Source organism: Penicillium alfredii (genome assembly GCF_028826965.1).
Source record: "Penicillium alfredii strain IBT 34128 chromosome Unknown utg000009l_segment0_segment0, whole genome shotgun sequence".
NCBI classification, from domain to species: Eukaryota; Fungi; Ascomycota; class Eurotiomycetes; order Eurotiales; family Aspergillaceae; genus Penicillium; species Penicillium alfredii.
This window is the reverse complement of record NW_026622706.1, coordinates 1,568,053-1,580,694: the sequence shown is the minus strand read 5'-3', so window position 1 is coordinate 1,580,694 and position 12,642 is coordinate 1,568,053. Positions and strand designations below refer to the sequence as shown.

The following is a 12,642-nucleotide window of genomic DNA, read 5'->3' as shown; positions in this document are numbered from 1 at the left end:
GATGATTTCACGAGGCCATGGGGGGAGATGGACAAGACCCGAGGTCGGTTGCTGGGGAAAACAGTCTTACATAAAGCCCCTGTCACCTCCACCTGCATATGAGCATATTCAAGCACTGTGACTTGGTCTGTGATCAAATAGATATAATACGACTTGATTATTTCCCCCTCTACCTCAGAATACTGATATTTCTTTTTTTCTGCTGGAATATTTCTAGCGGCTTTCGAGTCAACTAGTCAACGCCTGTGGGTATATGACCTTGATAAAGGGAAATATTCGAGTCCCCAATATTATCTATTAAACCTGATAATTTGAAGTAAATCTTGCATATTGGAATATGGTATCCAGGGCTCAATTGCGCAATATTTCTAAGTAATCATAAACGTGGCTTCAGAAAAAGGAAAAGAAAAAAAAAGTCTGAATGAATTTGAACCATCTTGATTATTTGTACACAATAAATGGGCAATTTAGTTTCCATCATCACCCTTCCTGTCAAGGTACTCCGTCCTCGGACCAGTTCAGGTTCCAACCCTGGTCAAGCCCCAGGTCGACATTGAGATTTGGCCACATATACTGCCCGAAATCGTCAAACAATCCACTGAATGCATTCACCTCCAGCCCCACAAAGGGATTTGTTGATCCATCCTCGCGCTGGGTCCATGTCTCGTTTGTATAGCCCACGTCTCCAAAGTTCGGGGCTAAGGTACTCGAACCACTCACAGACTCGGCGGAGGCAGTCGCTGCACCATCGAGATCAGACATGGGCGGGGTGTAAAGCTGGTGAGGCGACGGCTTAGAAGAAGAAGAAGAAGGGGTAGTATTGGTGGCGGGCGGAGTTGGAACATCGGAAGCGTGATCCTTGGGCTTGTTGGCCGGGGCTTTCGAGTACTTGGTGCCAGCACCAACAGTGATAGTCCCGAAATACGGGATAGTGATCTTGCAGCTAGTTGAGAGGCTCCAGTCTTTCTTGCACAGACGGGCGTCGAACATGGTGCCCAGAATATTGGCCGACTCGGCAGCCACCGAGCCACCCGGCTCTGTCGCAGCCCGCCGGAGGACTTCGACGACTTTGCCGACAAGCTCCCAGTCCCGCTCGTCCTGTTCCTGATTGTAGTCGGGGGACTCTTCGGAGTAGCCAAATAGGTGGAGGATGATGAGCATGCCCAGTGTGAAGGCCAGGAAGTCGATCATCTTACATAAATAGGGCTTGATGGACGACCGGATTATCATGTACAGAGCTAGGCCCTCCCGAGCAGATTCCAGCGCACTGGCATGGCAGTAGCGAAACCGGGAGTCAGAGGGTGATTTTAGCATGAATGGCAAGTGGAGAAAGGCACGTAGCAATTTGAACATGAATTGCAGCGGAATGCGCTCGTAGAAATGCGCCCGTTCCTCATTGACCTCGGGCTTCGAGCTCCGGAGATGACCCGGCATGGCATTCCAGGCATCCTGTAGCTCTTGGTCGAGACGCAGGGTGGTCGGGAGAGACATCTCGGACGGGTTTTGATTGCGGTCGATCATGTGTCCGGTGATAATGCCGATCCGGAGCATGTACTGCTCGGGAGCAGACAAGTCCAAACTGAGACGCTGCTCAATCTGGGGCAGGATAAAGGCATCGGCGATACCGTAAGGCAGGCCGAGAATGAGACTGAGTGAGCGGTCCGAGCTCCCCAATGAGCACCAAGTCCTCAGACGGCGCTCATACAGACTGTCAGATGGCCGGGGAGTCTTGGTTGACAGGTGCATTCCAGCCAAGTGGGCAAACTCGATTGCGCGACGATTTACCAGCCATGCTTTCCGCATCCGACCCTCGTTCAAGTGAAACTTGGAGAGGAGCATCTGGGTCTCGATACCCGGCAGCGTCGCTGCCAAGTCATCGTCCCGGACCACTAAGCGGTCTATTGCCGCTGTACAACGATCAACAAACTCTGCCGTGTCAAAGGGTTCCTTTAGAGTATCAAAGTCAAAGTCTGACGGCGCTTGGACCACACTGATACAAAGACAAACGAGCGCCTTTGCGATCTCGGCAGGTGCGACTGGACTTTGGGATGGCTCGGCGAGCATGTGTAGACACCGGTCACCCAACTCTGGACAGCTGGACTGCCACACATGCCACCGGTCAGATGCACTAATGAGTGTGCTGATATCCTCCAAGGGAGGCAGCAAAGCAACCAACTCGGCGCGCACGGCCTGTGCTTTGGGTGACATGTCTTTGACTCCGGCAAACTTGTCATTGTCTGAAGGGTCCTCTCGGCGACTCACGAGGTAGTTATCAAACAGTTGCAACACGGGCGCACTTCTAATTTGATCACTGGATGGACCAAGTTCGTCTGGCTCTGTTGATACCGGAGTAAGGTTGGCTCCAGGGACTTTTGCTGCTCGCGGGTGTCAGTCACAACCTTGTTTCCATTCATTAAAAATTGAGAACCCAAATGGTAATGACCTTGGTTTGTCTCTCGCCTGTGGGCTTGCCCATAGGGCGAACTGGCGGAGGAGGGGTGGTCCAGTCGCTTGACAAGGTTCTCGACGACACTTTCCAGGTGAGCCACCCGTTCCCGCAAGCTGTATGGCTGCTCAACCGGAGCTGAGATCCCCATAGTGTTGTTGCCGTTGGAGATATGCTCTTGGTCGATACATGACGAGCCTCTTGACCGACACTCATTGCATGGTCCGGGGCGATCTGAGTCGAAGGTGCAGCGAATTTTGCGACGCCGACCTGCCGCGGAGCTTTAGTATCAAATGAACAGCGAGGAGCAGCGGACACGAATGGTATGGACCATACATTCAGCGCAGCTCTTGGTTCCTTTCCTCATCCTCTTTCGCGGCGGCCCTTGGAGGTCCGCCCAGGTATCCATCATGACGGCGCGAAGGTGCGTTTCTTCGTTTTTTTGTTCTTTGCTGAGTACGGAAGCTCGCGCAGTCCGAGTTCTTTTTTACCCAGAAAGCGTAATTGATCAGTTGGTCATTCGGTCTTCGAAGTAAGACCGGGTCGGTGATAGACGAAGAACAAACACACCACGACGGGTTTTGAGCTTCTCCAGAAATACGACTTCAACGCGAAGGGTTAATCATTTCTCTAGGAAAGAAAATAAAAAGGAAAAAGGAGCAACGAGCAGAAGACTCACAGGATGAGGCGAGTATGACTCGTCCGTGGAATCCGGCCGAATTTTCGCCCGTTCGCCCGTTCGCCCGGCCCCCGTCAGGCGCCCCCACGACTGTCAGGCACCGGGGAATCGATTCACAGTCACTGAGTGGTGAGCAGAGTATTTAAATGATTTACTTAAATGTGCACTGAATATGGGGAAAAGGGAGATTTGAATACATTTTCCACAGGAGGGGAGAAGATACAAGACTACATCTCCAAGACAGTAGAGGTACATGAACAAGATTCAAGCGAAAACTCCGGCTTACCCCCGGATCCCTTGGGCTGATCGATGATTCCCGCGCTGTGAATATAAGGTGCGAAACAAGAAAAAAAAGGAAACGGGGTTCATAATACAAAGGCCAGTTTGACCATAGAAATGCGCCAGTCCTTTTAGGTCATGACGCGGGTGACCAGACCGGTAGCGACGGTGCGACCACCCTCACGGATGTTGAAGCGCTGACCGGCTTCGGCAGCGACAGGGCGGTGGGTCTCGAGGATCATCTCGACGTTGTCACCGGGCTGGACACGGCGGGAGGCGTCGCCGTCGGGGAAGGTGAGGTCACCAGGCTCGTCTAGAAGATACAAATTAACATCGGATCCTGATAGCAGACAATCTTGTCTGGAGACTATAGGACAATAACTCACCAGCAGTGCGGAGGTAGACCTGGGGGCGGTAGTTGTGGCCGAAACCAGTACGGCGACCACCCTCAGCCTCAGTCAGGACGTACATGGACACCAGGAACTTGTTGGTGGCCTTAGTGGATCCAGGAGCGGCAACAACCATGCCGCGGCGGATGTCCTCGCGGCGGATACCACGGAGCAGGAGACCCGAGTTGTCACCGGCACGCGACTCGTCACAGGTCTTCTTGAAGGTCTCAATGTCGGTGACCTTGGTCTTGATGGGGGCGGTGGATCCACCGACAATCTCAACCTCGGTATCCTTCTTGAGGAGACCACGCTCGACACGGCCAGAGACCACGGTACCACGACCGGGGATGGAGAAAACCTCTTCAATGGACATGAGGAAGGGCTTGTCCATGTCACGCTCGGGGGTGGGGATCCAGGTGTCGACGGCGTTCATCAGCTCGTCAATCTTCTCGGCACCGATCTCAGGGCGGCGCTGCTCCAGGGCGCAGAGGGCAGAGCCGAAAACAATGGGGGTCTCCTCGCCCTCGAATCCGTAGGTCGAGAGCAACTCACGCATCTCCAGCTCGACGAGCTCCAGCATCTCCGGGTCCTCGACGGCATCAACCTTGTTGACGAACACGACAATCTTCTGGACACCGACCTGACGGGCAAGCAGCAAGTGCTCACGGGTCTGAGGCCTGTAGAGATGATCACATTAGTACATGTCTTCCGCAGTAGAAAAATAGAATCCGTAGTAGTCGAGCCATACATCTGACCATCCGAAGCAGCAACGACGACAATGGCACCGTCCATGTTCGCAGCACCAGTAATCATGTTCTTAATGTAATCGGCGTGACCAGGGCAGTCGACGTGGGCATAGTGGCGGTCGTTGGTCTGGAACTCGATGTGGGCGGACGAGATGGTGATACCACGCTTGCGCTCCTCAGGAGCCTTGTCAATGGCGTTGTAATCGAGGAAGCTGGCCAGACCCTTGGAGGCCTGGTGCTTGGTGATCGCAGCAGTCAGGGTAGTCTAGAGAATATGGATTAGATCCGGGGTATGTATCATGTCGAGTAGAACGCGATTTTTACCTTGCCGTGATCGACGTGACCAATGGTACCTAGAAGGGAGAGATCAGCATTGAAACCAACAAATTGCACGTGAGATCCCATCTTACCAATGTTCACATGGGGCTTGGTACGCTCAAAGGCAGTCGCCAGCCCGCGGGCAGCCATCTTGTTGCTGGCAAAGACATGGTGGACGGGATTGACAGCACTCGGGCGCAGCAGGGACGACCGGCTGGAGCGCGCCAGGAGGTTCAATGAACGAGAGATGCTCGACATCCTGGATTGAATAGAACCCGATGAAAAGGAAGGAAAGAAGCAGACAAAGCAAAGATTTGGCAGGAGAGACGAGACGGAGATCAACACCCAAAATTTTACTAAAGGGTGTCTTAGTCATCCACCAATCACAGGCCGCGCATTGCGGAAGTACACAGTGCAGAGTAGACCAGGGGATTTCTACAATACATCTACTAAAGCATAAAAGTAGAGGATGGGTAACTATTTATTAGGCGTACTACACTTGAAAATACGCAGCGCGAACTAATGGTCGAACCCAACGCGAATGGACGATGGAAACGTTGTATGTTCAGGAAGAAATGCTATATGGGCCAGGATTATATCAAGGTAATAAAAGCCCTAATTAGATCGATGTCTCGAAGTACGTACAAATCCACCATCCTGCCATTATAGATTTTCCTTCTTTACCGTGATTATGACATGCTTGCCCGGCTCTCCCTCCATTCCCTTGACCTGCGTGGCACCAGCTTCTTTCGAAGTCTCGATCACGCTCTGCATGACATGCTTGATCTCATCCACGGTAGGAGCTCGTTTATGTTTCTTCCTGGTCAGGACTATCTCCACCTTCCGGCCCTTGTCCAGAAATTTCTTGAGCTGGTTGAGACGATGCGAAAGGTCATGGGCATCAATTGCCCAATTCAGCTCGATCTGTTTGGTCACAGCCTTATTCGTTTTGGCTAGCTTTGCTCTGGCCTTTTCGTTTTGCCAGGTCTCGGCTTTGTTCAGGATCTTGCAGATGGGCGCTTGCTCGGAATCTGATGGGGAGACTTGTACAAGGAAATACTCGTCGCGGTCAAAGGAAGCGAGGACGTCGGAGAGTCTCATGGGAGGGTCAAGGCTGTTGTTTTCGTTGACCACTTGCACAAAGGGCGCACGGATAGCTTCGTTCTTGAGTGGGCCTTTGGGAGGTGCTGGAGGGTCCGGGAATGCGAGACGAGAAGACTGGTGATAGGCCCTGGATGAACCATTGTGTTGAAATTGATTGACTGGGACAAGTCCGGAGCGAGAAATGGGAAGAGGCGCTAGGAATACCTGGCGCAGAGCCTGCGCGGTGGACACGAGACCACGCGTGTGCTTCATTTCGGTGGGAGAGAAGGAAAAAGAGGAGACATGGGATGGCAGAGAGCAAAAAATGAACACTATGAGGCAAGAGGTAAAGACCAGAGCCTAGGAAAATGGCGAGGTGGAAATGCTCCCACTCAACCCCAACTTGGTGTAGCCGAAGTCGACGGGGAGTGAAGGTCAGTCAGCCAACGCCACCGTGCGCCACGCGTCCTGGATCCCTTCTTCCACTCTTTTTTCCTTCTCTCAACTCCACGTTTCTTCTGGTTCAAGTGTCCCCGGAGGATCAATGCTCTCCTTTTTGTTTTCTGTTTCCGTTTCTTAACCCTTCCGGTCGTTAAATTATCCTGTCTTTTTCCCTTCTCTTAATTGTTCAAATTGCCACTTGTCATTGATTATCCAGACCGTTGCTTGATAGTTGCTCGCATGTCGACTGGAGTCGACAGACAAAAGAATCCGGCCAAACTCCTCGATACCAAATTTGCCGCCCGTCAACGTTCGGTTTCTCACAGCAACGGATCCGTTTCCCCCAAAATCATTGAATCGGGTCGAGTCCCCGACAAGCGGTCCGCCAACATGACGCAGAACCAAAGATCGCGGTATATTAAGACGGGCGCCATTGTCACCTTTATTTTCCTGATCATATTCTGGTTGTCACCGTCCAAGTCGTCTGTATCGACGCTCACCGACGGTAGGTGTTGTCCGCGAGTGACGTTCCGTCGATGAAACTGACCGCATCTATAGACAAGCCGGCCCCCGGCGCCAACGTGTCGACCAAATGCACCAAGTCCTCCGATCCGTCCAAGCCTCTGATTCAGTATGCGCTCATGATCGATGCTGGAAGCACCGGATCTCGGATTCACGTCTACCGGTTCAACAACTGCGGTTCTACTCCGGAACTTGAAAATGAGGTCTTTGAGCAGACGAAGAAGAAGGAGGGCGGCTCGGGTCTGAGTTCCTACAAGGAGGATGCCGAGGGCGCCGCTCGCAGTTTGGATCCTCTCATGGAAGTGGCCATGTCGAACGTCCCCAATGAGTACAAGCCGTGCGCACCGATTGCCGTCAAGGCCACCGCTGGTCTTCGTTTGTTGGGCCCTGAGATGAGCAAGAATATCCTGGAAGCCGTGAGACGGCGTTTGGAGGCTGTCTATCCCTTCCCGGTTGTGTCCCGAGAGAAGGGAGGTGTGGAGATCATGGATGGCTCGAGTGAGGGTGTCTATGCTTGGATCACCACCAACTATCTTTTGGGCAAGATCGGTGGCCCCGACGAGACTCCCACGGCTGCCATTTTCGACTTGGGCGGTGGCTCGACCCAGATCGTCTTCCAGCCCACCTTTGAGAAGAGCAAGTCGGGTGGTATGCCGGAGCGCCTCGCGGAAGGTGACCACAAGTACGATCTCCAGTTTGGCGGCCGACACTTCGAGCTGTACCAGCACTCTCATCTCGGCTATGGACTGATGTCGGCTCGCGACGCCATGCACAAGGCTGTTCTGGAGGGGATGCTGGCCAACGGCCACAAGGATCGCACGTGGCTGAAGGAGCCCATTCCCAATCCTTGCATTGGGCCTGGTATGGAGCGCGAAGTCAAATTGAATTTCCCCGAAGACCACGCGTTGGGCTCCGAGGTCAAGGTTTTGATGGTTGGGCCGAAGGACTTCTCGTCTGCTGCTCAGTGCCGCGGTGTGGCTGAAAAGATCCTGAAGAAGGAGACTAACTGCTTGCTGGCCCCATGCTCCTTCAACGGTGTTCACCAGCCGTCCCTTGAGAAGACTTTCGCCCGGGAAGATGTGTACATCTTCTCGTACTTCTATGACCGCACGTTCCCTCTGGGCATGCCCGAGTCGTTCACCCTGGAAGAGCTTCACCAGCTGACCTCCACAGTATGTGCCGGAGAGAGCAAATGGAGTATCTTCAAGGGCGTGGAGCATGCGCTGGAGGATCTCCGTGATCGTCCGGAATGGTGCATGGATTTGAGCTTCATGCTGGGTCTCCTGCACACGGGATACGAAATGCCTCTGTCCCGCGAGGTCAAGATCGCCAAGAAGATCAAGAACAACGAGCTGGGCTGGTGTCTTGGTGCGAGGTTTGTTGACCTTTTCCCCTATAGTTCATTCGTTTCCCCTGCTAACATGTCTGCTATAGCTTGCCCCTTCTGAGCCAGGAATCTGGCTGGACGTGCCGCGTTAAGGAAGTGCCATAAACTCGACCTTGAGACGCACACGTCTTATCATATCTAATAATACGGTCCGGCCATATTCTGTGATGGGTTCATGCATATAAATAGATACCTGACAAGCCGGGTCTGTCTTCTTTTCTATCGGTGTCTTTTCTCTAGATCTTTTCTTTTTTGTCGCTTGGCGATCTGCATAGGAATGGGATAAACTCTTCGAGGTCGAGCACTCTAGCGTGGTAGAAAGCCATATAGTAGCAGCCATCATTACACCGACACTTCCCATAATTAAACACTAGATCTCCGTCCAAATCAGGTATGTAGATGTCTCATAGCTGGCACCAAGACCCAACTGCTTCACTCCGCGATCTCCTCGATCGACGGCTTATCCGCAGCCGACTGTGTATCCCCCATGAGCTTACCCAGAACATCCGAGTCATTCTGTGCTTTCGATAGGTTGCCCTCTTCTTGTTTCGATCCTGGTTTTTGAGTAGAATCGGCACCACCACCGTCATTGCCACTAGAGGACCCGTCCTCATTGTCGCGCTTTTCTTCCAGGACGCCGAGACCCAAATTCTAGCAAAAATCAGCAACCAGCCACAAGCAAATGGAATGGCGAAAAGAAACGAAAGAAATTGAGTTGGGGTGTGTAGACATACCATCTCAATATACTGCTTCCCATCATTTTCGTTCTCATCCTCATCCTCATCCTCAGTCTCTCCCTCCTTACCCACAGAATCCATCACAACATCGCCCGCCCTCCCAGCCTCAATCTCCCTCTGCAAACTCTCATTGGCATCCTTCATCTTAGGCAAAAACGTCGAGAGCCGCGACAAAAGCCCCGAGTCCTGCTTTATACGGCGTATTCGCGGTTTCGGGCGGCCGGGGATATGCGGTATTGAGGGCGCGGAGGAGGGGTCGCCGTGGTCTGCGTGATGAATATCATCATCTTGGTCGCTGTCACTATCGCTGTCGCTTTCGCTTTCGGAGGATGAGGAGCCTGAGGATGAGGTTGGGTCGTCGTCGTCCGAGGGGGGGTGGGGGTGCGCGAGGCTTGCTGCGGAGGACGTGGGTTGTTGTTGCGCTCATTTTTGTAGGGATTGTTGTATCCGGGCTCGCTCTTCTTTTGGGGTGAGGTATGTGTTTTCTCTTGGGGTCGGTATGGAGCTGTAGACGTCGGTGCTGCGTTGAGAGCGGAAGAGATGCCTTCAAGATTGTCGGAGGCGCAATAGGCGGGCGCGGGCTTGGATGTCTCTAATAGTTGACTGACCGACTCCCGGGGTATCCTTGACGAGTGAGGCGTTTCTTGGAGATTTCTGGGTTCGAGTGTCTTTGGAGAGTCTGGAGATTTCAACTTTTTGAGAGACCCACTGATAAGTCTTATCGGTCAGCCCTGATGTCTAAATAGCAGGGAACGAAGAAAATAGTAGGATACAAGATCCGACTAAAACTCGAATTTCTCTAATTATACATGGGTATTAGGATAGGCGGTTGGGAATTATCGGCTTCGACTCCGTCTGCGACTAGGACTCCGCCGGCGAGGTCGGCGATCCTCCAGATCTTTACCCCGGTCGGTGTTGCTTTCACGATCCTTCTCTCGCTCAGAGCTAGGGATGTAGCGGTCAATCTCGAAGCGTGATCGCTGGTCACGCTCCGGCGATCGTACTCGGCGCCGGGGCGACTTGCTGCGATGGCTGGTTGAAGGCACGTAACGGTCAATATCCAGGGTACTAGGAGAAGGGCGGCGAGACCGAGACCGGGACCGGCGGCGGCTCCGGGAACGCCGATGGGATGGAGATCGAGAGTAGCGGCTACGGCGTCGACGGAAATCGTCGCGGTCACGGTCACGGTCGATGTCGCGGCTGCGGCTGCGGCTGCGGCGTCGGTCATAATCCCTATCACGGTCTCTCGATCGCGGGCGATCCCGCCGTCTATCACGCTCCCGTTCAATGCTGCGGTCTCTATCACGCCCTCGGACACCTGATCGACTGCGGCTACGACGCGTAGGTCTGTAGCTCCGGTCACCAGCCCGATCATCGCGGAAGTCGCGGTAGCTGCGGCGGTCGTCCATATCACGATCACGGGATCTCACAGAGTGATCCCGAGACCGGTCGCGGCGGCGATCTGTATATCGTGGGCGCGAGCGGCTGCGACTCCGATCTCGCGCATGGTGTCTGCTCTGCTCTGGTCGATCTGCGATCGAGTCTCGCCGTTTTGCATCCGAGTCTCGGGTCGGACTAGCAGCCCGGGTTGGGGCATTGGAGGGTTTCGAGTCGGTGGCACTCTTTGTCTGCGCAGGCGCTGAGGTTACGGGCTTGAGTCCGTTCTCAATGGCTTCGGCCTCTTCAAAGTCGAACTCGGGTTTCTGTCGAGCCTTGGCGGCACGCTCTTCGCCCTCTTGGAGGAGCATTTGCATGGCGGCTTCTTCAAGGGATTTCTCGTCCACGGGTGGAGCAGGCGCAGGGGTAGGGTCTTTCGACGTAAAGGATCTTTCTCGTCTTGAGTCCCGAGATCGGGGAGAGGCGCCGCGATCAGACCGATACACCGGCGAGCGATCGCGGAAGCGGTCTCGGTCTCTTCGGTCCCAGTCTCGATACCGCTCCCGATCCTCTCGTCTTCGTCGCTCATATCTCTCTTGTCGTTCGCGTTCACGTTGTTCATCCAGGGCGCGTTGCTCCTCACGTAGGCGTTCCCGCTCCGCCCGCCTTTTTTCATCTATTTCTTTCCTTCGAGCTCGCTCTTCTTCTTCCTTTTGTCGCTCAAGCTCTCGCTTCTTGCGGAGTTCTTCGGCCTTGATGCGCTTCTGCTCTTCTTCGATTTCCTTTTGCTTGCGCATCTCCTCCTGCCAGACTTTCTCGCGCTCTTCCCTTTTGGCCTTAACATAAGCCTCGTAGTCTGCATCAGTTTTGCTGCCTAACTCTTCCTCTTTTGCTGCCACTTCGTCCCCGGCGTCTTGGCGACGAATGTCGCGGACCGAGTCAAGGATGAAGTCGAGGTGTTTGAATGCAAGTTGGCCGATGGACTCCTCCACACTCTTGTAGACATCGCCCCGGTCCACTGCACCCTCAATGAGAGTTGCAGCTTTGCCTCGCTCACGGGAAAGTAGGGCAGGTTCACGCTCGACCTCGGACTCGGCAAGGGCGATCAACTGATCGGTGAACGCGGATTTGGACTCCTATGACGACGTGTTAGCAATATCTGTAGCGAAAAAGACGCCAGTAGCTTTTCGTCATAATAAAGTCGAACCATACCCCTTCATTGAATTCCGCCCAGACCTTCTTGCGAAGACTGTCGAATCCACCCTTCTTCTTGAACGAATGCAAGAGTTTGTCGAGGGCGGCATGTTGCGCTGCGGACAATGGCAAATCATCAGTCTTAAACTTCTTGCGCCTGATGCTCTCAATATCGATCGAGGGTCTTTTTGTGCCCTGGACATCCTCCATTGCTTCTGAAGCCATTGCGCGATGGAGACAAAGAAGGTCGCGTGCGATAAGCGATAAACCAAGGACGGAAAAATATAGTCCCGTGCTTGGGAACTGCGGGCCGCTGATTTGCTTCCAACCTCCCTCTCCTGCCCCATTGCGACGGCCACGCCAAACCCCGACTCCATTGATTCCGATCGCGGTGCTGTGAATTCCCAGGCGTGATTCCCACATTCTTTACTATTCGCTGGGATCCAATCCACCCCTGAATCCATACCGCCCACACCCGTCCGACCGCAAATATGGTCCACAAAGTGCTCTTCTGGAGCGGTTTCGGTACGTGACCTCGATGTCTTCGACTGCAGCTTCGACTGAAGTGTTATTCTGAATAAATGCAATATGAATATAAACATATCTCGTGTCATGGCCACCCCAACTGACTTTGCTGCTTCCACAGGCATTGCCGTCCGTCTCTGGCAACTCGGTATCGAGATGCGTCCGATCCTCGCCAAAGAATCCCTCTGGGTCTACCCTCTTTTTGCCGGTGTTGGTGGAAGCTTCGGTTACTGGCTCCAGGGTGTGGAGAGCCGTCAACTTAAGATGCTCGCCCAGCGACGAGAGGCTATTCTCGAGAAGCGCCGACGGAGAGACCAGCGCGAAGGTCTGAGCAAGACAGAAGAGAGTGCTGTCCTGGCGGCGACATCATAAACAGGCTGTGTGTTAGAGCAGGGGAGAAGCATGGTGGAGAGAATTGGTCCCTTGTTTGTGTGTATTCGTTTTCTACATTGTACCAAAATTCAACGGTTTGATATCGGCATTTATATCTGCCTCCCAATTCAAGGCAAGACAGCTAGC

The 12,642-nt window shown here is 53.5% G+C and overlaps 7 protein-coding genes across 7 annotated transcripts; 2 read left to right on the top strand and 5 right to left on the bottom strand.

The window, feature by feature from the left end:
* Positions 1 to 492: 492 nt before the first annotated feature.
* On the bottom strand, positions 493 to 2,855 carry NUU61_006524 (uncharacterized protein; the record flags this gene model as incomplete). The annotated part of the gene is given in 3 exon segments (XM_056657052.1): positions 493 to 2,375; positions 2,444 to 2,727; positions 2,746 to 2,855. 3 exon segments carry the CDS (start codon positions 2,853 to 2,855, stop codon positions 493 to 495), a joined length of 2,277 nt encoding a protein of 758 aa, XP_056509852.1.
* Positions 2,856 to 3,535: 680 nt separating this feature from the next.
* On the bottom strand, positions 3,536 to 5,115 carry NUU61_006523 (translation elongation factor Tu; the record flags this gene model as incomplete). Its single annotated transcript, XM_056657051.1, has 4 exons — positions 3,536 to 3,717; positions 3,791 to 4,470; positions 4,542 to 4,804; positions 4,864 to 5,115. The coding sequence occupies 4 exons, from the start codon at positions 5,113 to 5,115 to the stop codon at positions 3,536 to 3,538; spliced, it is 1,377 nt and encodes a 458-aa protein (XP_056509851.1).
* Positions 5,116 to 5,520: 405 nt separating this feature from the next.
* On the bottom strand, positions 5,521 to 6,213 carry NUU61_006522 (putative translation initiation factor IF3; the record flags this gene model as incomplete). Its single annotated transcript, XM_056657050.1, has 1 exon — positions 5,521 to 6,213. The coding sequence occupies one exon, from the start codon at positions 6,211 to 6,213 to the stop codon at positions 5,521 to 5,523; it is 693 nt and encodes a 230-aa protein (XP_056509850.1).
* Positions 6,214 to 6,621: 408 nt separating this feature from the next.
* Positions 6,622 to 8,395, top strand: NUU61_006521 (guanosine diphosphatase; the record flags this gene model as incomplete). Its single annotated transcript, XM_056657049.1, has 3 exons — positions 6,622 to 6,886; positions 6,940 to 8,278; positions 8,338 to 8,395. The coding sequence occupies 3 exons, from the start codon at positions 6,622 to 6,624 to the stop codon at positions 8,393 to 8,395; spliced, it is 1,662 nt and encodes a 553-aa protein (XP_056509849.1).
* A 327-nt stretch (positions 8,396 to 8,722) lies between these two features.
* NUU61_006520 (NOPCHAP1/New4 family protein) lies at positions 8,723 to 9,420 on the bottom strand (the record flags this gene model as incomplete). The annotated part of the gene is made up of 2 exons (XM_056657048.1): positions 8,723 to 8,941; positions 9,025 to 9,420. Coding segments are annotated over 2 exons (615 nt in total), but the record flags the coding sequence as incomplete, so codon positions are not given.
* Positions 9,421 to 9,863: 443 nt separating this feature from the next.
* NUU61_006519 (BOD1/SHG1 domain-containing protein) lies at positions 9,864 to 11,823 on the bottom strand (the record flags this gene model as incomplete). The annotated part of the gene is made up of 2 exons (XM_056657047.1): positions 9,864 to 11,540; positions 11,617 to 11,823. The coding sequence occupies 2 exons, from the start codon at positions 11,821 to 11,823 to the stop codon at positions 9,864 to 9,866; spliced, it is 1,884 nt and encodes a 627-aa protein (XP_056509847.1).
* Positions 11,824 to 12,089: 266 nt separating this feature from the next.
* NUU61_006518 (putative NADH-ubiquinone oxidoreductase 14 kDa subunit) lies at positions 12,090 to 12,495 on the top strand (the record flags this gene model as incomplete). The annotated part of the gene is made up of 2 exons (XM_056657046.1): positions 12,090 to 12,123; positions 12,245 to 12,495. 2 exons carry the CDS (start codon positions 12,090 to 12,092, stop codon positions 12,493 to 12,495), a joined length of 285 nt encoding a protein of 94 aa, XP_056509846.1.
* Between the last annotated feature and the right edge of the window lie 147 nt (positions 12,496 to 12,642).